This window comes from Mytilus californianus, unplaced genomic scaffold (assembly GCF_021869535.1).
Source record: "Mytilus californianus isolate M0D057914Y unplaced genomic scaffold, xbMytCali1.0.p SCAF_44, whole genome shotgun sequence".
Taxonomy (NCBI): Eukaryota; Metazoa; Mollusca; class Bivalvia; order Mytilida; family Mytilidae; genus Mytilus; species Mytilus californianus.
Window position 1 is genome coordinate 1,897,792 of NW_026262695.1, and position 23,683 is coordinate 1,921,474.

Consider the following 23,683-nt stretch of genomic DNA (forward strand, 5'->3'; position numbering starts at 1 on the left):
AAAATTCAGAGAGTAATGCCAGAACGTTTTGAAGATGATTTTTGTGTGGCATATATATTTGTGCATCTAACGAACTATGAATTGCATGATTCTAGACAGTATTAAATACCGTATAGGTTACAATACACCATTAGATTTTATGGGCGCAGCCATTTTATGAGCATAACATGGTATTCAGAATTAAGAGTATAGCTAATCCTGATTGGTTGATATGTGCGCCCGTTATTTTTTGTTATTAGAGACTTCGTGCATTCTGCATTATACCAAAGGCCAAATAAATTATTTTCCTTAGCCCTAACGGAACTGAGATGTCTTTTAAACGCTAGGATGAGACACGTATTTTTATGTGCAAAATTGATAGGCATGGGAGATAAGTACAAATTACGCTAAGAAAAGCAACGCGAACCTATATTTTTTGGACCAAAAAATACTGTCCTAATAACTTTTCTTTAATTCTAGCAAGGTTTCGTTTAAAAAATCAACTTTCTAAAGTCTGTATCTCGAAAAAGGCTATCATTGTCGCCTATGGGGAAATTAATTGTTTATTTCAACCTATACAGCGTCGACATTTCTTTATCATAGTGCTCAAAAAGTGTCAAAAACAGTAATTTTACTTGATATTTGATGTGAAACCGTATTTTTTGGTGACAAATGAATTATTGATTAACTAGTTTTTAAGCTATAGTCTATTTCATATTTGTATTGCGTTTTACCTTAGAAAAAAGGGTGGGTTCGACTTTTGACTTACTGTGGAGAGAATATGTCGTTTTCTGAACTTCTGCTGATTTGTTTGAAAAAAGCACGTACACGTCTAGAGTTTGGATATACAAATCGATTTTTAAACATGACAATCTCGATCCAAATGCTGTTATCGAAATTACCAAATTCAGTGAAAATGTACAGAAATGACCCCCATTGAACATTGAAATGTTCACTCGAATGGCAGACTATAAAAATTAGAATAGGCATGACATTTTGTAGTTAACGAATAGTTTTCGATGTTTAAACACAAATATTTACACATTTTTCATATTTTGAAATGCTATAGTCTGTTTCAAAAATGTACTTTTATACGAAAATGGTTTCATTTAAAACTGTTGTTCAAAATTCACCGTAGTAGTTACATATTGGATCGGTTTTGGTATCAATATAATCAGTACTTGATGACATATAAAGAATCATTGGAGAAAGTGGACATTATCTTCAGGCCCTTTTTAGCAGTACCGCATTTACTCAAAAAAATCAGAAATTTTTTTTTCACATTTTTTGACTGGGGTCACCTCTGATAAAAAATTGTGAAAATTCAGAGAGTAATGCCAGAACGTTTTGAAGATGATTTTTGTGTGGCATATATATTTGTGCATCTAACGAACTATGAATTGCATGATTCTAGACAGTATTAAATACCGTATAGGTTACAATACACCATTAGATTTTATGGGCGCAGCCATTTTATGAGCATAACATGGTATTCAGAATTAAGAGTATAGCTAATCCTGATTGGTTGATATGTGCGCCCGTTATTTTTTGTTATTAGAGACTTCGTGCATTCTGCATTATACCAAAGGCCAAATAAATTATTTTCCTTAGCCCTAACGGAACTGAGATGTCTTTTAAACGCTAGGATGAGACACGTATTTTTATGTGCAAAATTGATAGGCATGGGAGATAAGTACAAATTACGCTAAGAAAAGCAACGCGAACCTATATTTTTTGGACCAAAAAATACTGTCCTAATAACTTTTCTTTAATTCTAGCAAGGTTTCGTTTAAAAAATCAACTTTCTAAAGTCTGTATCTCGAAAAAGGCTATCATTGTCGCCTATGGGGAAATTAATTGTTTATTTCAACCTATACAGCGTCGACATTTCTTTATCATAGTGCTCAAAAAGTGTCAAAAACAGTAATTTTACTTGATATTTGATGTGAAACCGTATTTTTTGGTGACAAATGAATTATTGATTAACTAGTTTTTAAGCTATAGTCTATTTCATATTTGTATTGCGTTTTACCTTAGAAAAAAGGGTGGGTTCGACTTTTGACTTACTGTGGAGAGAATATGTCGTTTTCTGAACTTCTGCTGATTTGTTTGAAAAAAGCACGTACACGTCTAGAGTTTGGATATACAAATCGATTTTTAAACATGACAATCTCGATCCAAATGCTGTTATCGAAATTACCAAATTCAGTGAAAATGTACAGAAATGACCCCCATTGAACATTGAAATGTTCACTCGAATGGCAGACTATAAAAATTAGAATAGGCATGACATTTTGTAGTTAACGAATAGTTTTCGATGTTTAAACACAAATATTTACACATTTTTCATATTTTGAAATGCTATAGTCTGTTTCAAAAATGTACTTTTATACGAAAATGGTTTCATTTAAAACTGTTGTTCAAAATTCACCGTAGTAGTTACATATTGGATCGGTTTTGGTATCAATATAATCAGTACTTGATGACATATAAAGAATCATTGGAGAAAGTGGACATTATCTTCAGGCCCTTTTTAGCAGTACCGCATTTACTCAAAAAAATCAGAAATTTTTTTTTCACATTTTTTGACTGGGGTCACCTCTGATAAAAAATTGTGAAAATTCAGAGAGTAATGCCAGAACGTTTTGAAGATGATTTTTGTGTGGCATATATATTTGTGCATCTAACGAACTATGAATTGCATGATTCTAGACAGTATTAAATACCGTATAGGTTACAATACACCATTAGATTTTATGGGCGCAGCCATTTTATGAGCATAACATGGTATTCAGAATTAAGAGTATAGCTAATCCTGATTGGTTGATATGTGCGCCCGTTATTTTTTGTTATTAGAGACTTCGTGCATTCTGCATTATACCAAAGGCCAAATAAATTATTTTCCTTAGCCCTAACGGAACTGAGATGTCTTTTAAACGCTAGGATGAGACACGTATTTTTATGTGCAAAATTGATAGGCATGGGAGATAAGTACAAATTACGCTAAGAAAAGCAACGCGAACCTATATTTTTTGGACCAAAAAATACTGTCCTAATAACTTTTCTTTAATTCTAGCAAGGTTTCGTTTAAAAAATCAACTTTCTAAAGTCTGTATCTCGAAAAAGGCTATCATTGTCGCCTATGGGGAAATTAATTGTTTATTTCAACCTATACAGCGTCGACATTTCTTTATCATAGTGCTCAAAAAGTGTCAAAAACAGTAATTTTACTTGATATTTGATGTGAAACCGTATTTTTTGGTGACAAATGAATTATTGATTAACTAGTTTTTAAGCTATAGTCTATTTCATATTTGTATTGCGTTTTACCTTAGAAAAAAGGGTGGGTTCGACTTTTGACTTACTGTGGAGAGAATATGTCGTTTTCTGAACTTCTGCTGATTTGTTTGAAAAAAGCACGTACACGTCTAGAGTTTGGATATACAAATCGATTTTTAAACATGACAATCTCGATCCAAATGCTGTTATCGAAATTACCAAATTCAGTGAAAATGTACAGAAATGACCCCCATTGAACATTGAAATGTTCACTCGAATGGCAGACTATAAAAATTAGAATAGGCATGACATTTTGTAGTTAACGAATAGTTTTCGATGTTTAAACACAAATATTTACACATTTTTCATATTTTGAAATGCTATAGTCTGTTTCAAAAATGTACTTTTATACGAAAATGGTTTCATTTAAAACTGTTGTTCAAAATTCACCGTAGTAGTTACATATTGGATCGGTTTTGGTATCAATATAATCAGTACTTGATGACATATAAAGAATCATTGGAGAAAGTGGACATTATCTTCAGGCCCTTTTTAGCAGTACCGCATTTACTCAAAAAAATCAGAAATTTTTTTTTCACATTTTTTGACTGGGGTCACCTCTGATAAAAAATTGTGAAAATTCAGAGAGTAATGCCAGAACGTTTTGAAGATGATTTTTGTGTGGCATATATATTTGTGCATCTAACGAACTATGAATTGCATGATTCTAGACAGTATTAAATACCGTATAGGTTACAATACACCATTAGATTTTATGGGCGCAGCCATTTTATGAGCATAACATGGTATTCAGAATTAAGAGTATAGCTAATCCTGATTGGTTGATATGTGCGCCCGTTATTTTTTGTTATTAGAGACTTCGTGCATTCTGCATTATACCAAAGGCCAAATAAATTATTTTCCTTAGCCCTAACGGAACTGAGATGTCTTTTAAACGCTAGGATGAGACACGTATTTTTATGTGCAAAATTGATAGGCATGGGAGATAAGTACAAATTACGCTAAGAAAAGCAACGCGAACCTATATTTTTTGGACCAAAAAATACTGTCCTAATAACTTTTCTTTAATTCTAGCAAGGTTTCGTTTAAAAAATCAACTTTCTAAAGTCTGTATCTCGAAAAAGGCTATCATTGTCGCCTATGGGGAAATTAATTGTTTATTTCAACCTATACAGCGTCGACATTTCTTTATCATAGTGCTCAAAAAGTGTCAAAAACAGTAATTTTACTTGATATTTGATGTGAAACCGTATTTTTTGGTGACAAATGAATTATTGATTAACTAGTTTTTAAGCTATAGTCTATTTCATATTTGTATTGCGTTTTACCTTAGAAAAAAGGGTGGGTTCGACTTTTGACTTACTGTGGAGAGAATATGTCGTTTTCTGAACTTCTGCTGATTTGTTTGAAAAAAGCACGTACACGTCTAGAGTTTGGATATACAAATCGATTTTTAAACATGACAATCTCGATCCAAATGCTGTTATCGAAATTACCAAATTCAGTGAAAATGTACAGAAATGACCCCCATTGAACATTGAAATGTTCACTCGAATGGCAGACTATAAAAATTAGAATAGGCATGACATTTTGTAGTTAACGAATAGTTTTCGATGTTTAAACACAAATATTTACACATTTTTCATATTTTGAAATGCTATAGTCTGTTTCAAAAATGTACTTTTATACGAAAATGGTTTCATTTAAAACTGTTGTTCAAAATTCACCGTAGTAGTTACATATTGGATCGGTTTTGGTATCAATATAATCAGTACTTGATGACATATAAAGAATCATTGGAGAAAGTGGACATTATCTTCAGGCCCTTTTTAGCAGTACCGCATTTACTCAAAAAAATCAGAAATTTTTTTTTCACATTTTTTGACTGGGGTCACCTCTGATAAAAAATTGTGAAAATTCAGAGAGTAATGCCAGAACGTTTTGAAGATGATTTTTGTGTGGCATATATATTTGTGCATCTAACGAACTATGAATTGCATGATTCTAGACAGTATTAAATACCGTATAGGTTACAATACACCATTAGATTTTATGGGCGCAGCCATTTTATGAGCATAACATGGTATTCAGAATTAAGAGTATAGCTAATCCTGATTGGTTGATATGTGCGCCCGTTATTTTTTGTTATTAGAGACTTCGTGCATTCTGCATTATACCAAAGGCCAAATAAATTATTTTCCTTAGCCCTAACGGAACTGAGATGTCTTTTAAACGCTAGGATGAGACACGTATTTTTATGTGCAAAATTGATAGGCATGGGAGATAAGTACAAATTACGCTAAGAAAAGCAACGCGAACCTATATTTTTTGGACCAAAAAATACTGTCCTAATAACTTTTCTTTAATTCTAGCAAGGTTTCGTTTAAAAAATCAACTTTCTAAAGTCTGTATCTCGAAAAAGGCTATCATTGTCGCCTATGGGGAAATTAATTGTTTATTTCAACCTATACAGCGTCGACATTTCTTTATCATAGTGCTCAAAAAGTGTCAAAAACAGTAATTTTACTTGATATTTGATGTGAAACCGTATTTTTTGGTGACAAATGAATTATTGATTAACTAGTTTTTAAGCTATAGTCTATTTCATATTTGTATTGCGTTTTACCTTAGAAAAAAGGGTGGGTTCGACTTTTGACTTACTGTGGAGAGAATATGTCGTTTTCTGAACTTCTGCTGATTTGTTTGAAAAAAGCACGTACACGTCTAGAGTTTGGATATACAAATCGATTTTTAAACATGACAATCTCGATCCAAATGCTGTTATCGAAATTACCAAATTCAGTGAAAATGTACAGAAATGACCCCCATTGAACATTGAAATGTTCACTCGAATGGCAGACTATAAAAATTAGAATAGGCATGACATTTTGTAGTTAACGAATAGTTTTCGATGTTTAAACACAAATATTTACACATTTTTCATATTTTGAAATGCTATAGTCTGTTTCAAAAATGTACTTTTATACGAAAATGGTTTCATTTAAAACTGTTGTTCAAAATTCACCGTAGTAGTTACATATTGGATCGGTTTTGGTATCAATATAATCAGTACTTGATGACATATAAAGAATCATTGGAGAAAGTGGACATTATCTTCAGGCCCTTTTTAGCAGTACCGCATTTACTCAAAAAAATCAGAAATTTTTTTTTCACATTTTTTGACTGGGGTCACCTCTGATAAAAAATTGTGAAAATTCAGAGAGTAATGCCAGAACGTTTTGAAGATGATTTTTGTGTGGCATATATATTTGTGCATCTAACGAACTATGAATTGCATGATTCTAGACAGTATTAAATACCGTATAGGTTACAATACACCATTAGATTTTATGGGCGCAGCCATTTTATGAGCATAACATGGTATTCAGAATTAAGAGTATAGCTAATCCTGATTGGTTGATATGTGCGCCCGTTATTTTTTGTTATTAGAGACTTCGTGCATTCTGCATTATACCAAAGGCCAAATAAATTATTTTCCTTAGCCCTAACGGAACTGAGATGTCTTTTAAACGCTAGGATGAGACACGTATTTTTATGTGCAAAATTGATAGGCATGGGAGATAAGTACAAATTACGCTAAGAAAAGCAACGCGAACCTATATTTTTTGGACCAAAAAATACTGTCCTAATAACTTTTCTTTAATTCTAGCAAGGTTTCGTTTAAAAAATCAACTTTCTAAAGTCTGTATCTCGAAAAAGGCTATCATTGTCGCCTATGGGGAAATTAATTGTTTATTTCAACCTATACAGCGTCGACATTTCTTTATCATAGTGCTCAAAAAGTGTCAAAAACAGTAATTTTACTTGATATTTGATGTGAAACCGTATTTTTTGGTGACAAATGAATTATTGATTAACTAGTTTTTAAGCTATAGTCTATTTCATATTTGTATTGCGTTTTACCTTAGAAAAAAGGGTGGGTTCGACTTTTGACTTACTGTGGAGAGAATATGTCGTTTTCTGAACTTCTGCTGATTTGTTTGAAAAAAGCACGTACACGTCTAGAGTTTGGATATACAAATCGATTTTTAAACATGACAATCTCGATCCAAATGCTGTTATCGAAATTACCAAATTCAGTGAAAATGTACAGAAATGACCCCCATTGAACATTGAAATGTTCACTCGAATGGCAGACTATAAAAATTAGAATAGGCATGACATTTTGTAGTTAACGAATAGTTTTCGATGTTTAAACACAAATATTTACACATTTTTCATATTTTGAAATGCTATAGTCTGTTTCAAAAATGTACTTTTATACGAAAATGGTTTCATTTAAAACTGTTGTTCAAAATTCACCGTAGTAGTTACATATTGGATCGGTTTTGGTATCAATATAATCAGTACTTGATGACATATAAAGAATCATTGGAGAAAGTGGACATTATCTTCAGGCCCTTTTTAGCAGTACCGCATTTACTCAAAAAAATCAGAAATTTTTTTTTCACATTTTTTGACTGGGGTCACCTCTGATAAAAAATTGTGAAAATTCAGAGAGTAATGCCAGAACGTTTTGAAGATGATTTTTGTGTGGCATATATATTTGTGCATCTAACGAACTATGAATTGCATGATTCTAGACAGTATTAAATACCGTATAGGTTACAATACACCATTAGATTTTATGGGCGCAGCCATTTTATGAGCATAACATGGTATTCAGAATTAAGAGTATAGCTAATCCTGATTGGTTGATATGTGCGCCCGTTATTTTTTGTTATTAGAGACTTCGTGCATTCTGCATTATACCAAAGGCCAAATAAATTATTTTCCTTAGCCCTAACGGAACTGAGATGTCTTTTAAACGCTAGGATGAGACACGTATTTTTATGTGCAAAATTGATAGGCATGGGAGATAAGTACAAATTACGCTAAGAAAAGCAACGCGAACCTATATTTTTTGGACCAAAAAATACTGTCCTAATAACTTTTCTTTAATTCTAGCAAGGTTTCGTTTAAAAAATCAACTTTCTAAAGTCTGTATCTCGAAAAAGGCTATCATTGTCGCCTATGGGGAAATTAATTGTTTATTTCAACCTATACAGCGTCGACATTTCTTTATCATAGTGCTCAAAAAGTGTCAAAAACAGTAATTTTACTTGATATTTGATGTGAAACCGTATTTTTTGGTGACAAATGAATTATTGATTAACTAGTTTTTAAGCTATAGTCTATTTCATATTTGTATTGCGTTTTACCTTAGAAAAAAGGGTGGGTTCGACTTTTGACTTACTGTGGAGAGAATATGTCGTTTTCTGAACTTCTGCTGATTTGTTTGAAAAAAGCACGTACACGTCTAGAGTTTGGATATACAAATCGATTTTTAAACATGACAATCTCGATCCAAATGCTGTTATCGAAATTACCAAATTCAGTGAAAATGTACAGAAATGACCCCCATTGAACATTGAAATGTTCACTCGAATGGCAGACTATAAAAATTAGAATAGGCATGACATTTTGTAGTTAACGAATAGTTTTCGATGTTTAAACACAAATATTTACACATTTTTCATATTTTGAAATGCTATAGTCTGTTTCAAAAATGTACTTTTATACGAAAATGGTTTCATTTAAAACTGTTGTTCAAAATTCACCGTAGTAGTTACATATTGGATCGGTTTTGGTATCAATATAATCAGTACTTGATGACATATAAAGAATCATTGGAGAAAGTGGACATTATCTTCAGGCCCTTTTTAGCAGTACCGCATTTACTCAAAAAAATCAGAAATTTTTTTTTCACATTTTTTGACTGGGGTCACCTCTGATAAAAAATTGTGAAAATTCAGAGAGTAATGCCAGAACGTTTTGAAGATGATTTTTGTGTGGCATATATATTTGTGCATCTAACGAACTATGAATTGCATGATTCTAGACAGTATTAAATACCGTATAGGTTACAATACACCATTAGATTTTATGGGCGCAGCCATTTTATGAGCATAACATGGTATTCAGAATTAAGAGTATAGCTAATCCTGATTGGTTGATATGTGCGCCCGTTATTTTTTGTTATTAGAGACTTCGTGCATTCTGCATTATACCAAAGGCCAAATAAATTATTTTCCTTAGCCCTAACGGAACTGAGATGTCTTTTAAACGCTAGGATGAGACACGTATTTTTATGTGCAAAATTGATAGGCATGGGAGATAAGTACAAATTACGCTAAGAAAAGCAACGCGAACCTATATTTTTTGGACCAAAAAATACTGTCCTAATAACTTTTCTTTAATTCTAGCAAGGTTTCGTTTAAAAAATCAACTTTCTAAAGTCTGTATCTCGAAAAAGGCTATCATTGTCGCCTATGGGGAAATTAATTGTTTATTTCAACCTATACAGCGTCGACATTTCTTTATCATAGTGCTCAAAAAGTGTCAAAAACAGTAATTTTACTTGATATTTGATGTGAAACCGTATTTTTTGGTGACAAATGAATTATTGATTAACTAGTTTTTAAGCTATAGTCTATTTCATATTTGTATTGCGTTTTACCTTAGAAAAAAGGGTGGGTTCGACTTTTGACTTACTGTGGAGAGAATATGTCGTTTTCTGAACTTCTGCTGATTTGTTTGAAAAAAGCACGTACACGTCTAGAGTTTGGATATACAAATCGATTTTTAAACATGACAATCTCGATCCAAATGCTGTTATCGAAATTACCAAATTCAGTGAAAATGTACAGAAATGACCCCCATTGAACATTGAAATGTTCACTCGAATGGCAGACTATAAAAATTAGAATAGGCATGACATTTTGTAGTTAACGAATAGTTTTCGATGTTTAAACACAAATATTTACACATTTTTCATATTTTGAAATGCTATAGTCTGTTTCAAAAATGTACTTTTATACGAAAATGGTTTCATTTAAAACTGTTGTTCAAAATTCACCGTAGTAGTTACATATTGGATCGGTTTTGGTATCAATATAATCAGTACTTGATGACATATAAAGAATCATTGGAGAAAGTGGACATTATCTTCAGGCCCTTTTTAGCAGTACCGCATTTACTCAAAAAAATCAGAAATTTTTTTTTCACATTTTTTGACTGGGGTCACCTCTGATAAAAAATTGTGAAAATTCAGAGAGTAATGCCAGAACGTTTTGAAGATGATTTTTGTGTGGCATATATATTTGTGCATCTAACGAACTATGAATTGCATGATTCTAGACAGTATTAAATACCGTATAGGTTACAATACACCATTAGATTTTATGGGCGCAGCCATTTTATGAGCATAACATGGTATTCAGAATTAAGAGTATAGCTAATCCTGATTGGTTGATATGTGCGCCCGTTATTTTTTGTTATTAGAGACTTCGTGCATTCTGCATTATACCAAAGGCCAAATAAATTATTTTCCTTAGCCCTAACGGAACTGAGATGTCTTTTAAACGCTAGGATGAGACACGTATTTTTATGTGCAAAATTGATAGGCATGGGAGATAAGTACAAATTACGCTAAGAAAAGCAACGCGAACCTATATTTTTTGGACCAAAAAATACTGTCCTAATAACTTTTCTTTAATTCTAGCAAGGTTTCGTTTAAAAAATCAACTTTCTAAAGTCTGTATCTCGAAAAAGGCTATCATTGTCGCCTATGGGGAAATTAATTGTTTATTTCAACCTATACAGCGTCGACATTTCTTTATCATAGTGCTCAAAAAGTGTCAAAAACAGTAATTTTACTTGATATTTGATGTGAAACCGTATTTTTTGGTGACAAATGAATTATTGATTAACTAGTTTTTAAGCTATAGTCTATTTCATATTTGTATTGCGTTTTACCTTAGAAAAAAGGGTGGGTTCGACTTTTGACTTACTGTGGAGAGAATATGTCGTTTTCTGAACTTCTGCTGATTTGTTTGAAAAAAGCACGTACACGTCTAGAGTTTGGATATACAAATCGATTTTTAAACATGACAATCTCGATCCAAATGCTGTTATCGAAATTACCAAATTCAGTGAAAATGTACAGAAATGACCCCCATTGAACATTGAAATGTTCACTCGAATGGCAGACTATAAAAATTAGAATAGGCATGACATTTTGTAGTTAACGAATAGTTTTCGATGTTTAAACACAAATATTTACACATTTTTCATATTTTGAAATGCTATAGTCTGTTTCAAAAATGTACTTTTATACGAAAATGGTTTCATTTAAAACTGTTGTTCAAAATTCACCGTAGTAGTTACATATTGGATCGGTTTTGGTATCAATATAATCAGTACTTGATGACATATAAAGAATCATTGGAGAAAGTGGACATTATCTTCAGGCCCTTTTTAGCAGTACCGCATTTACTCAAAAAAATCAGAAATTTTTTTTTCACATTTTTTGACTGGGGTCACCTCTGATAAAAAATTGTGAAAATTCAGAGAGTAATGCCAGAACGTTTTGAAGATGATTTTTGTGTGGCATATATATTTGTGCTTAAATTCTCCCTCGCCCTGCTCGTCCGAATTTAAAGTATTTCTACTCTAAATTCAATAGGCTTTAAACAAAACAAACACAGAAATAGGATTAGTTGCTCGCAGTAACATATTATCTTCTCTTGCGATACATTATTTTATTAAACTTTATAATACAGGTTTCTTTTATACAACCAACATATATAAATACATGTAATAAACATAGCAGCCACTGTATATATACTAATGTGACTAACTTCGTGACGATTCGACGTAACTGCGAGCACCTTCGATACTAATACATTTAAATGCCAAACTTTATATAGTACCATAAAACCCCACCCGTAGAAACCGCCAAAACTTTTCTCGTGCCTTGTGCACGTACCATCAAACTTTATAAATAGTACATACTCTTGCAGAACTAGTTTCAGAACTAGTTACACTAGTTCCCATCTATATATAATTAATACAAATACCAAACGGGAAAACCAATTTTCAAACGAAATGAAATATATTTAAATTCTCCCTCGCCCTGCTCGTCCGAATTTAAAGTATTTCTACTCTAAATTCAATAGGCTTTAAACAAAACAAACACAGAAATAGGATTAGTTGCTCGCAGTAACATCGAAACAAAGGAAATGAAACAGTTCAGAATTAGATGCCAAGATTCAAAGATACTACCAACTGACGATGTAAATTGTCCTTAATATAACCATCTTTTGACTGATCTGATGACCATCTACCGTGCGCCTTCAATAATCTATCAGAAACCCCGTTATTAGCTGCTGAGGTAGCACCTCCACTTCTTAGACTATGTAACCCGAACTTAGATTTATCCAAACCAATATCTTCCAATGCCTTAAGTAATATCTCACGAGCTCTAGTGTACGATAAGGATGTATTGTTTTTGCTTAGCTTGTATACACCTTGTGATTTCAAAAATGACAAAGAACGAAAAATAAAATAGTCTGAATCAGATTCTAAACCAGCTAATTTCAAATAAATCTTTAACCACTTAACAGGACACATTTCATTGCCGGTCCTAGCGATTATAACCTTGTTTCCTCTTCTATAAATGTCTGTTTTACTCTTATTGATAGCAATCTCAACATGAGTATCGTAGAAAACAATGTTATTTCTTTTTATATTTGCTAACTCACTGTAGCGCAAGAAACCGGAAAATCCAAGAAGACATAGTAAACACACTCTTAACTTAGACAAATCATGTTCAGAGCCATATCTAGAAACAATTAACTTTAAAATGTCTGTAGTAATAGGCTCTTTTTTGTTGATGGGTATACTCAAAATTCTACGACCGCCTTCTAAAATATTAGATAACAACTTATCAGAGCAAGGATTGTATTTAAAGTTAATGTCATGATACCATTTAATGGAATAAAAGTTAGATTCTAAAACGGACGCGCTAACACCTTGCTGTATCAGTGAACCGATATATAAACATACTGTAGTTGCAGTAGCCGGAGAAAATTCAAGTTGACAATCGGAACACCAAAGACGAAATTTTCCAAAATAAAATTTATATTTTTTAACAGTAGATTTTGAACTAGACGCTTCCACAATTGATGGTAATGCACTGACAATTTTGGCAAATCTAGAATCATTGGCTAATTTCTCGAACTGTTTCCATTGAGTCTGTAAATAGAAAAAAAACCAATTAAAATCTTCATACATACATGTATCTTAATTAGATAAACATTAAACTTCTATAAATATATACATCTCATATCTATATACATCAACTTCTAACCACACTGTGTGATTCTTTATGTTACACTGTGCAACATAGCTCATAAAAGTTCATACATAGTCCATCATAATACTGTATATTATGCCACAGAACAACTATATTGTTCACAAGTAAACATTTCACACTGTGTGACATACACACATATAAGTGTATCTAAATAGATAATTATCTAAATTACTAAGTAGTAAAATCAACTAACAACACTAACACATTACTGTTAAATGGTTGCTTAGCAAAAATACTGTTTTCATCCGATCCTTGTATAAAAAATGATTTCGGATTTCTATACTCACGGAAATCTTTTATATAGCCTTTATATTGATATGTTAAACGATTCACAATCTTAGGCCAATACACAGCTGATTTCCACTTAGGTACTACTAATGCACCTTTTGCTTTACATATATGCATATAATTAATAACCCTATTAATCAAAACAATAGGAGGAACTATCCAGTTATTAAATGCTGACCAGTCATATGCAAACGCATCAACACCGGAGGTACCAGGTGTAAAAAACTTTGAGAAAAACCTAGATACTTTCTTATTTCTACTGTCGGCAAATAGATCACAATTGAATGGACCCCATAACCGATCAAAATATTTGAAAATAATATCTGAAACACCCCAATCATCAAAATCGAAAATTTTACTCAATTCGTCAGCTTGAATATTTTTATCTCTTGGGATCCATTCAATTTCTAATACAATATTATTATCTAAGCATATATTAAAAACATCTAAAGCTATGTCCTGAAGCTCTGCCTTCATACTACCTTTTCTAATTATCTTAGTTACATTCTGATTATCGGTGTAAATTTTGACAAGTTTTCCACTCAATTGATTATGTAAAGACTGTAAAATATTGCTTACTGCTTTTAATTCCCTCCAAGTTGAACTCTTAGTTCTGTCTGATTTATTCCACATAAAATGAGATACATTATTTGAACCTACAATATAACCAGCACCTGCATATTCGCTGGCATCAGAAAAAATAATTCTCTCAGGCATTCTATGAAAATATGAAATATGCCTAAAACTAACTTTGTCACAGTAAAAATACCAAAATCTAAGTTCTTGAATAACATTGTCATTCAAATATACAAAAGAATCCCAATAAGCTCTACAAGAGATAGTCATATGTAAATGCCTTGTCATAATTTGACAAATACTGCCTAATGCTGGTAACATAGAAATTATTTTTCCACACACTTTAGCTAAATTTCTACAAGTGATATGTATATTACGTTCAAATAAAGCAGATATAATGTTTTTTAAATTCTCGAATTTTTTCACAGGTATTTCTAAAGTTCCTTCTTCTAAATTCCAATTAAAACCTATCCATTCCATAATTTGAACTGGTGTCCATACGCTCTTATTATTATTTACAACAAAACCAGATTTTTCTAAGTCACTTTTAACTTGTAAAGCCATATTTTCACAAATTTCTGAATTTTCTGCAGTTCCCCACCCGTCATCTAAATAAACCACAATAGGAATACTCATAGCTCTCCAATATTTTACTAAAACTCTGATCGTTTTAGTAAAAATGTGACCTGCTGATGATAAACCGAAAGGCAAAACTGTGAAAGTAAAAAATCTGATTTTATTGCCAAATTTCCATGAAAAACCTAAAAATTTTTGATGATCACAATGCACATCTATGTGATGATAACCATGCCTTAAATCAAATTTATACATGTATTTTGAATTATGTGCAAAAGATAATGCTTCATTAACACCTTCAAATTTAACCTTTTGTTTTTCAACGTATTTGTTTACATGTCTCAAATCTAGTACAAGTCTTTCTTTACCTGAACTTTGTACTGAAACAGTTAACGGATTTACTACAAAAGGTGGACACTCTACTTCATTGATACAATTAGTAGTAAGAAGTTCATCTATTGACTTTTCAACAAAAGTAGCATGCTTAAGAGCTGATTTGTTATTAGGTAAATGAATACAACATGGTTCAGTATTAAATGGAATTCGATAGCCAAATTCTATCGTATTTAAGATAAAATCATTTGCCTGTAAAACAGATTTCCAAAATAACACATTATTTTTTAAATTCCCTTTAACGTTAATAATTTGATCTCCAGACTTAATTTCATAATTGTTAATAAAGTCAAAATTATACTCAACTCCATTCGTTGTATTTTCATCTAACGTCTGTTCTTTACTGTGACTTTTCTTGTTCCTTTGGGGCCGTGCTGACTGTTGCTGACGGACTTGCCTTGAATGGACAGAATCTGGCGAAATGTCCTTGTTGATTGCAATAAAAGCATTTCCCGGATCTGTTCTGTGACTGCCCTGTACTTTCTCCGAATCCACTGCTTTGACTAATCCCACGAAAAAAATTCTTTGCGTTGAATTTATTTCCACTTTCTGTAGGTTTATTGCTGGGCCGATCATACGGTTTTGAACTTTTCCTTTTTCTAGAAGCACTGGCAATAGCGGAACGCAAATTAGCTGCATCGTCCTTATCGTCAGCCAAAGGACTATCAAGGTATTCATTAACGGTGTCCCATCCATGTTTGTCGCCGATTTTCAGAATTTTGTTCCTCTTCCGCAGCGTTTCTTTTTCCTCTGCTAACACCTCCAACGCCTGTACGTACGATTTGGACTTAATCAGTTTCTCTATTCTTGAAATCGTGTCGGACCTTTCTGTATTGAATAAGTACTGGATGCGATGTCCCTCTCTCTTGAAAACGAAATCTGGAGTCGAAACACCGGTTGACTTCACTGGTTGTACAAATTGGTTTTCAAAATGTTTGATTAAATTAACTTTCTGCTGTTCTAGAGCGTTTGTTAAAACTGTTGAAAACAACGATACAGCACCATCAGTAGACAACTCGGTATTGGATGTACTCTCCTTACTTTTGGACTGTCTCAAATCATCATGGTCGGAACCAGTATCGGACATCATAAACGTATACTAATGTGACTAACTTCGTGACGATTCGACGTAACTGCGAGCACCTTCGATACTAATACATTTAAATGCCAAACTTTATATAGTACCATAAAACCCCACCCGTAGAAACCGCCAAAACTTTTCTCGTGCCTTGTGCACGTACCATCAAACTTTATAAATAGTACATACTCTTGCAGAACTAGTTTCAGAACTAGTTACACTAGTTCCCATCTATATATAATTAATACAAATACCAAACGGGAAAACCAATTTTCAAACGAAATGAAATATATATCTAACGAACTATGAATTGCATGATTCTAGACAGTATTAAATACCGTATAGGTTACAATACACCATTAGATTTTATGGGCGCAGCCATTTTATGAGCATAACATGGTATTCAGAATTAAGAGTATAGCTAATCCTGATTGGTTGATATGTGCGCCCGTTATTTTTTGTTATTAGAGACTTCGTGCATTCTGCATTATACCAAAGGCCAAATAAATTATTTTCCTTAGCCCTAACGGAACTGAGATGTCTTTTAAACGCTAGGATGAGACACGTATTTTTATGTGCAAAATTGATAGGCATGGGAGATAAGTACAAATTACGCTAAGAAAAGCAACGCGAACCTATATTTTTTGGACCAAAAAATACTGTCCTAATAACTTTTCTTTAATTCTAGCAAGGTTTCGTTTAAAAAATCAACTTTCTAAAGTCTGTATCTCGAAAAAGGCTATCATTGTCGCCTATGGGGAAATTAATTGTTTATTTCAACCTATACAGCGTCGACATTTCTTTATCATAGTGCTCAAAAAGTGTCAAAAACAGTAATTTTACTTGATATTTGATGTGAAACCGTATTTTTTGGTGACAAATGAATTATTGATTCACTAGTTTTTAAGCTATAGTCTATTTCATATTTGTATTGCGTTTTACCTTAGAAAAAAGGGTGGGTTCGACTTTTGACTTACTGTGGAGAGAATATGTCGTTTTCTGAACTTCTGCTGATTTGTTTGAAAAAAGCACGTACACGTCTAGAGTTTGGATATACAAATCGATTTTTAAACATGACAATCTCGATCCAAATGCTGTTATCGAAATTACCAAATTCAGTGAAAATGTACAGAAATGACCCCCATTGAACATTGAAATGTTCACTCGAATGGCAGACTATAAAAATTAGAATAGGCATGACATTTTGTAGTTAACGAATAGTTTTCGATGTTTAAACACAAATATTTACACATTTTTCATATTTTGAAATGCTATAGTCTGTTTCAAAAATGTACTTTTATACGAAAATGGTTTCATTTAAAACTGTTGTTCAAAATTCACCGTAGTAGTTACATATTGGATCGGTTTTGGTATCAATATAATCAGTACTTGATGACATATAAAGAATCATTGGAGAAAGTGGACATTATCTTCAGGCCCTTTTTAGCAGTACCGCATTTACTCAAAAAAATCAGAAATTTTTTTTTCACATTTTTTGACTGGGGTCACCTCTGATAAAAAATTGTGAAAATTCAGAGAGTAATGCCAGAACGTTTTGAAGATGATTTTTGTGTGGCATATATATTTGTGCATCTAACGAACTATGAATTGCATGATTCTAGACAGTATTAAATACCGTATAGGTTACAATACACCATTAGATTTTATGGGCGCAGCCATTTTATGAGCATAACATGGTATTCAGAATTAAGAGTATAGCTAATCCTGATTGGTTGATATGTGCGCCCGTTATTTTTTGTTATTAGAGACTTCGTGCATTCTGCATTATACCAAAGGCCAAATAAATTATTTTCCTTAGCCCTAACGGAACTGAGATGTCTTTTAAACGCTAGGATGAGACACGTATTTTTATGTGCAAAATTGATAGGCATGGGAGATAAGTACAAATTACGCTAAGAAAAGCAACGCGAACCTATATTTTTTGGACCAAAAAATACTGTCCTAATAACTTTTCTTTAATTCTAGCAAGGTTTCGTTTAAAAAATCAACTTTCTAAAGTCTGTATCTCGAAAAAGGCTATCATTGTCGCCTATGGGGAAATTAATTGTTTATTTCAACCTATACAGCGTCGACATTTCTTTATCATAGTGCTCAAAAAGTGTCAAAAACAGTAATTTTACTTGATATTTGATGTGAAACCGTATTTTTTGGTGACAAATGAATTATTGATTAACTAGTTTTTAAGCTATAGTCTATTTCATATTTGTATTGCGTTTTACCTTAGAAAAAAGGGTGGGTTCGACTTTTGACTTACTGTGGAGAGAATATGTCGTTTTCTGAACTTCTGCTGATTTGTTTGAAAAAAGCACGTACACGTCTAGAGTTTGGATATACAAATCGATTTTTAAACATGACAATCTCGATCCAAATGCTGTTATCGAAATTACCAAATTCAGTGAAAATGTACAGAAATGACCCCCATTGAACATTGAAATGTTCACTCGAATGGCAGACTATAAAAATTAGAATAGGCATGACATTTTGTAGTTAACGAATAGTTTTCGATGTTTAAACACAAATATTTACACATTTTTCATATTTTGAAATGCTATAGTCTGTTTCAAAAATGTACTTTTATACGAAAATGGTTTCATTTAAAACTGTTGTTCAAAATTCACCGTAGTAGTTACATATTGGATCGGTTTTGGTATCAATATAATCAGTACTTGATGACATATAAAGAATCATTGGAGAAAGTGGACATTATCTTCAGGCCCTTTTTAGCAGTACCGCATTTACTCAAAAAAATCAGAAATTTTTTTTTCACATTTTTTGACTGGGGTCACCTCTGATAAAAAATTGTGAAAATTCAGAGAGTAATGCCAGAACGTTTTGAAGATGATTTTTGTGTGGCATATATATTTGTGCATCTAACGAACTATGAATTGCATGATTCTAGACAGTATTAAATACCGTATAGGTTACAATACACCATTAGATTTTATGGGCGCAGCCATTTTATGAGCATAACATGGTATTCAGAATTAAGAGTATAGCTAATCCTGATTGGTTGATATGTGCGCCCGTTATTTTTTGTTATTAGAGACTTCGTGCATTCTGCATTATACCAAAGGCCAAATAAATTATTTTCCTTAGCCCTAACGGAACTGAGATGTCTTTTAAACGCTAGGATGAGACACGTATTTTTATGTGCAAAATTGATAGGCATGGGAGATAAGTACAAATTACGCTAAGAAAAGCAACGCGAACCTATATTTTTTGGACCAAAAAATACTGTCCTAATAACTTTTCTTTAATTCTAGCAAGGTTTCGTTTAAAAAATCAACTTTCTAAAGTCTGTATCTCGAAAAAGGCTATCATTGTCGCCTATGGGGAAATTAATTGTTTATTTCAACCTATACAGCGTCGACATTTCTTTATCATAGTGCTCAAAAAGTGTCAAAAACAGTAATTTTACTTGATATTTGATGTGAAACCGTATTTTTTGGTGACAAATGAATTATTGATTAACTAGTTTTTAAGCTATAGTCTATTTCATATTTGTATTGCGTTTTACCTTAGAAAAAAGGGTGGGTTCGACTTTTGACTTACTGTGGAGAGAATATGTCGTTTTCTGAACTTCTGCTGATTTGTTTGAAAAAAGCACGTACACGTCTAGAGTTTGGATATACAAATCGATTTTTAAACATGACAATCTCGATCCAAATGCTGTTATCGAAATTACCAAATTCAGTGAAAATGTACAGAAATGACCCCCATTGAACATTGAAATGTTCACTCGAATGGCAGACTATAAAAATTAGAATAGGCATGACATTTTGTAGTTAACGAATAGTTTTCGATGTTTAAACACAAATATTTACACATTTTTCATATTTTGAAATGCTATAGTCTGTTTCAAAAATGTACTTTTATACGAAAATGGTTTCATTTAAAACTGTTGTTCAAAATTCACCGTAGTAGTTACATATTGGATCGGTTTTGGTATCAATATAATCAGTACTTGATGACATATAAAGAATCATTGGAGAAAGTGGACATTATCTTCAGGCCCTTTTTAGCAGTACCGCATTTACTCAAAAAAATCAGAAATTTTTTTTTCACATTTTTTGACTGGGGTCACCTCTGATAAAAAATTGTGAAAATTCAGAGAGTAATGCCAGAACGTTTTGAAGATGATTTTTGTGTGGCATATATATTTGTGCATCTAACGAACTATGAATTGCATGATTCTAGACAGTATTAAATACCGTATAGGTTACAATACACCATTAGATTTTATGGGCGCAGCCATTTTATGAGCATAACATGGTATTCAGAATTAAGAGTATAGCTAATCCTGATTGGTTGATATGTGCGCCCGTTATTTTTTGTTATTAGAGACTTCGTGCATTCTGCATTATACCAAAGGCCAAATAAATTATTTTCCTTAGCCCTAACGGAACTGAGATGTCTTTTAAACGCTAGGATGAGACACGTATTTTTATGTGCAAAATTGATAGGCATGGGAGATAAGTACAAATTACGCTAAGAAAAGCAACGCGAACCTATATTTTTTGGACCAAAAAATACTGTCCTAATAACTTTTCTTTAATTCTAGCAAGGTTTCGTTTAAAAAATCAACTTTCTAAAGTCTGTATCTCGAAAAAGGCTATCATTGTCGCCTATGGGGAAATTAATTGTTTATTTCAACCTATACAGCGTCGACATTTCTTTATCATAGTGCTCAAAAAGTGTCAAAAACAGTAATTTTACTTGATATTTGATGTGAAACCGTATTTTTTGGTGACAAATGAATTATTGATTAACTAGTTTTTAAGCTATAGTCTATTTCATATTTGTATTGCGTTTTACCTTAGAAAAAAGGGTGGGTTCGACTTTTGACTTACTGTGGAGAGAATATGTCGTTTTCTGAACTTCTGCTGATTTGTTTGAAAAAAGCACGTACACGTCTAGAGTTTGGATATACAAATCGATTTTTAAACATGACAATCTCGATCCAAATGCTGTTATCGAAATTACCAAATTCAGTGAAAATGTACAGAAATGACCCCCATTGAACATTGAAATGTTCACTCGAATGGCAGACTATAAAAATTAGAATAGGCATGACATTTTGTAGTTAACGAATAGTTTTCGATGTTTAAACACAAATATTTACACATTTTTCATATTTTGAAATGCTATAGTCTGTTTCAAAAATGTACTTTTATACGAAAATGGTTTCATTTAAAACTGTTGTTCAAAATTCACCGTAGTAGTTACATATTGGATCGGTTTTGGTATCAATATAATCAGTACTTGATGACATATAAAGAATCATTGGAGAAAGTGGACATTATCTTCAGGCCCTTTTTAGCAGTACCGCATTTACTCAAAAAAATCAGAAATTTTTTTTTCACATTTTTTGACTGGGGTCACCTCTGATAAAAAATTGTGAAAATTCAGAGAGTAATGCCAGAACGTTTTGAAGATGATTTTTGTGTGGCATATATATTTGTGCATCTAACGAACTATGAATTGCATGATTCTAGACAGTATTAAATACCGTATAGGTTACAATACACCATTAGATTTTATGGGCGCAGCCATTTTATGAGCATAACATGGTATTCAGAATTAAGAGTATAGCTAATCCTGATTGGTTGATATGTGCGCCCGTTATTTTTTGTTATTAGAGACTTCGTGCATTCTGCATTATACCAAAGGCCAAATAAAGTATTTTCCTTAGCCCTAACGGAACTGAGATGTCTTTTAAACGCTAGGATGAGACACGTATTTTTATGTGCAAAATTGATAGGCATGGGAGATAAGTACAAATTACGCTAAGAAAAGCAACGCGAACCTATATTTTTTGGACCAAAAAATACTGTCCTAATAACTTTTCTTTAATTCTAGCAAGGTTTCGTTTAAAAAATCAACTTTCTAAAGTCTGTATCTCGAAAAAGGCTATCATTGTCGCCTATGGGGAAATTAATTGTTTATTTCAACCTATACAGCGTCGACATTTCTTTATCATAGTGCTCAAAAAGTGTCAAAAACAGTAATTTTACTTGATATTTGATGTGAAACCGTATTTTTTGGTGACAAATGAATTATTGATTAACTAGTTTTTAAGCTATAGTCTATTTCATATTTGTATTGCGTTTTACCTTAGAAAAAAGGGTGGGTTCGACTTTTGACTTACTGTGGAGAGAATATGTCGTTTTCTGAACTTCTGCTAATTTGTTTGAAAAAAGCACGTACACGTCTAGAGTTTGGATATACAAATCGATTTTTAAACATGACAATCTCGATCCAAATGCTGTTATCGAAATTACCAAATTCAGTGAAAATGTACAGAAATGACCCCCATTGAACATTGAAATGTTCACTCGAATGGCAGACTATAAAAATTAGAATAGGCATGACATTTTGTAGTTAACGAATAGTTTTCGATGTTTAAACACAAATATTTACACATTTTTCATATTTTGAAATGCTATAGTCTGTTTCAAAAATGTACTTTTATACGAAAATGGTTTCATTTAAAACTGTTGTTCAAAATTCACCGTAGTAGTTACATATTGGATCGGTTTTGGTATCAATATAATCAGTACTTGATGACATATAAAGAATCATTGGAGAAAGTGGACATTATCTTCAGGCCCTTTTTAGCAGTACCGCATTTACTCAAAAAAATCAGAAATTTTTTTTTCACATTTTTTGACTGGGGTCACCTCTGATAAAAAATTGTGAAAATTCAGAGAGTAATGCCAGAACGTTTTGAAGATGATTTTTGTGTGGCATATATATTTGTGCATCTAACGAACTATGAATTGCATGATTCTAGACAGTATTAAATACCGTATAGGTTACAATACACCATTAGATTTTATGGGCGCAGCCATTTTATGAGCATAACATGGTATTCAGAATTAAGAGTATAGCTAATCCTGATTGGTTGATATGTGCGCCCGTTATTTTTTGTTATTAGAGACTTCGTGCATTCTGCATTATACCAAAGGCCAAATAAATTATTTTCCTTAGCCCTAACGGAACTGAGATGTCTTTTAAACGCTAGGATGAGACACGTATTTTTATGTGCAAAATTGATAGGCATGGGAGATAAGTACAAATTACGCTAAGAAAAGCAACGCGAACCTATATTTTTTGGACCAAAAAATACTGTCCTAATAACTTTTCTTTAATTCTAGCAAGGTTTCGTTTAAAAAATCAACTTTCTAAAGTCTGTATCTCGAAAAAGGCTATCATTGTCGCCTATGGGGAAATTAATTGTTTATTTCAACCTA

At 32.4% G+C, this 23,683-nt stretch overlaps 1 protein-coding gene across 1 annotated transcript; it reads right to left on the bottom strand.

Moving 5' to 3' along the window:
• Positions 1 to 12,223: 12,223 nt before the first annotated feature.
• LOC127699928 (uncharacterized) lies at positions 12,224 to 16,671 on the bottom strand. The gene is made up of 2 exons (XM_052203307.1): positions 15,638 to 16,671; positions 12,224 to 13,377 (listed from the first exon to the last, which is right to left on the bottom strand). The coding sequence occupies exons 1-2, from the start codon at positions 16,025 to 16,027 to the stop codon at positions 12,379 to 12,381; spliced, it is 1,389 nt and encodes a 462-aa protein (XP_052059267.1). The 5' UTR covers positions 16,028 to 16,671; the 3' UTR covers positions 12,224 to 12,378.
• Between the last annotated feature and the right edge of the window lie 7,012 nt (positions 16,672 to 23,683).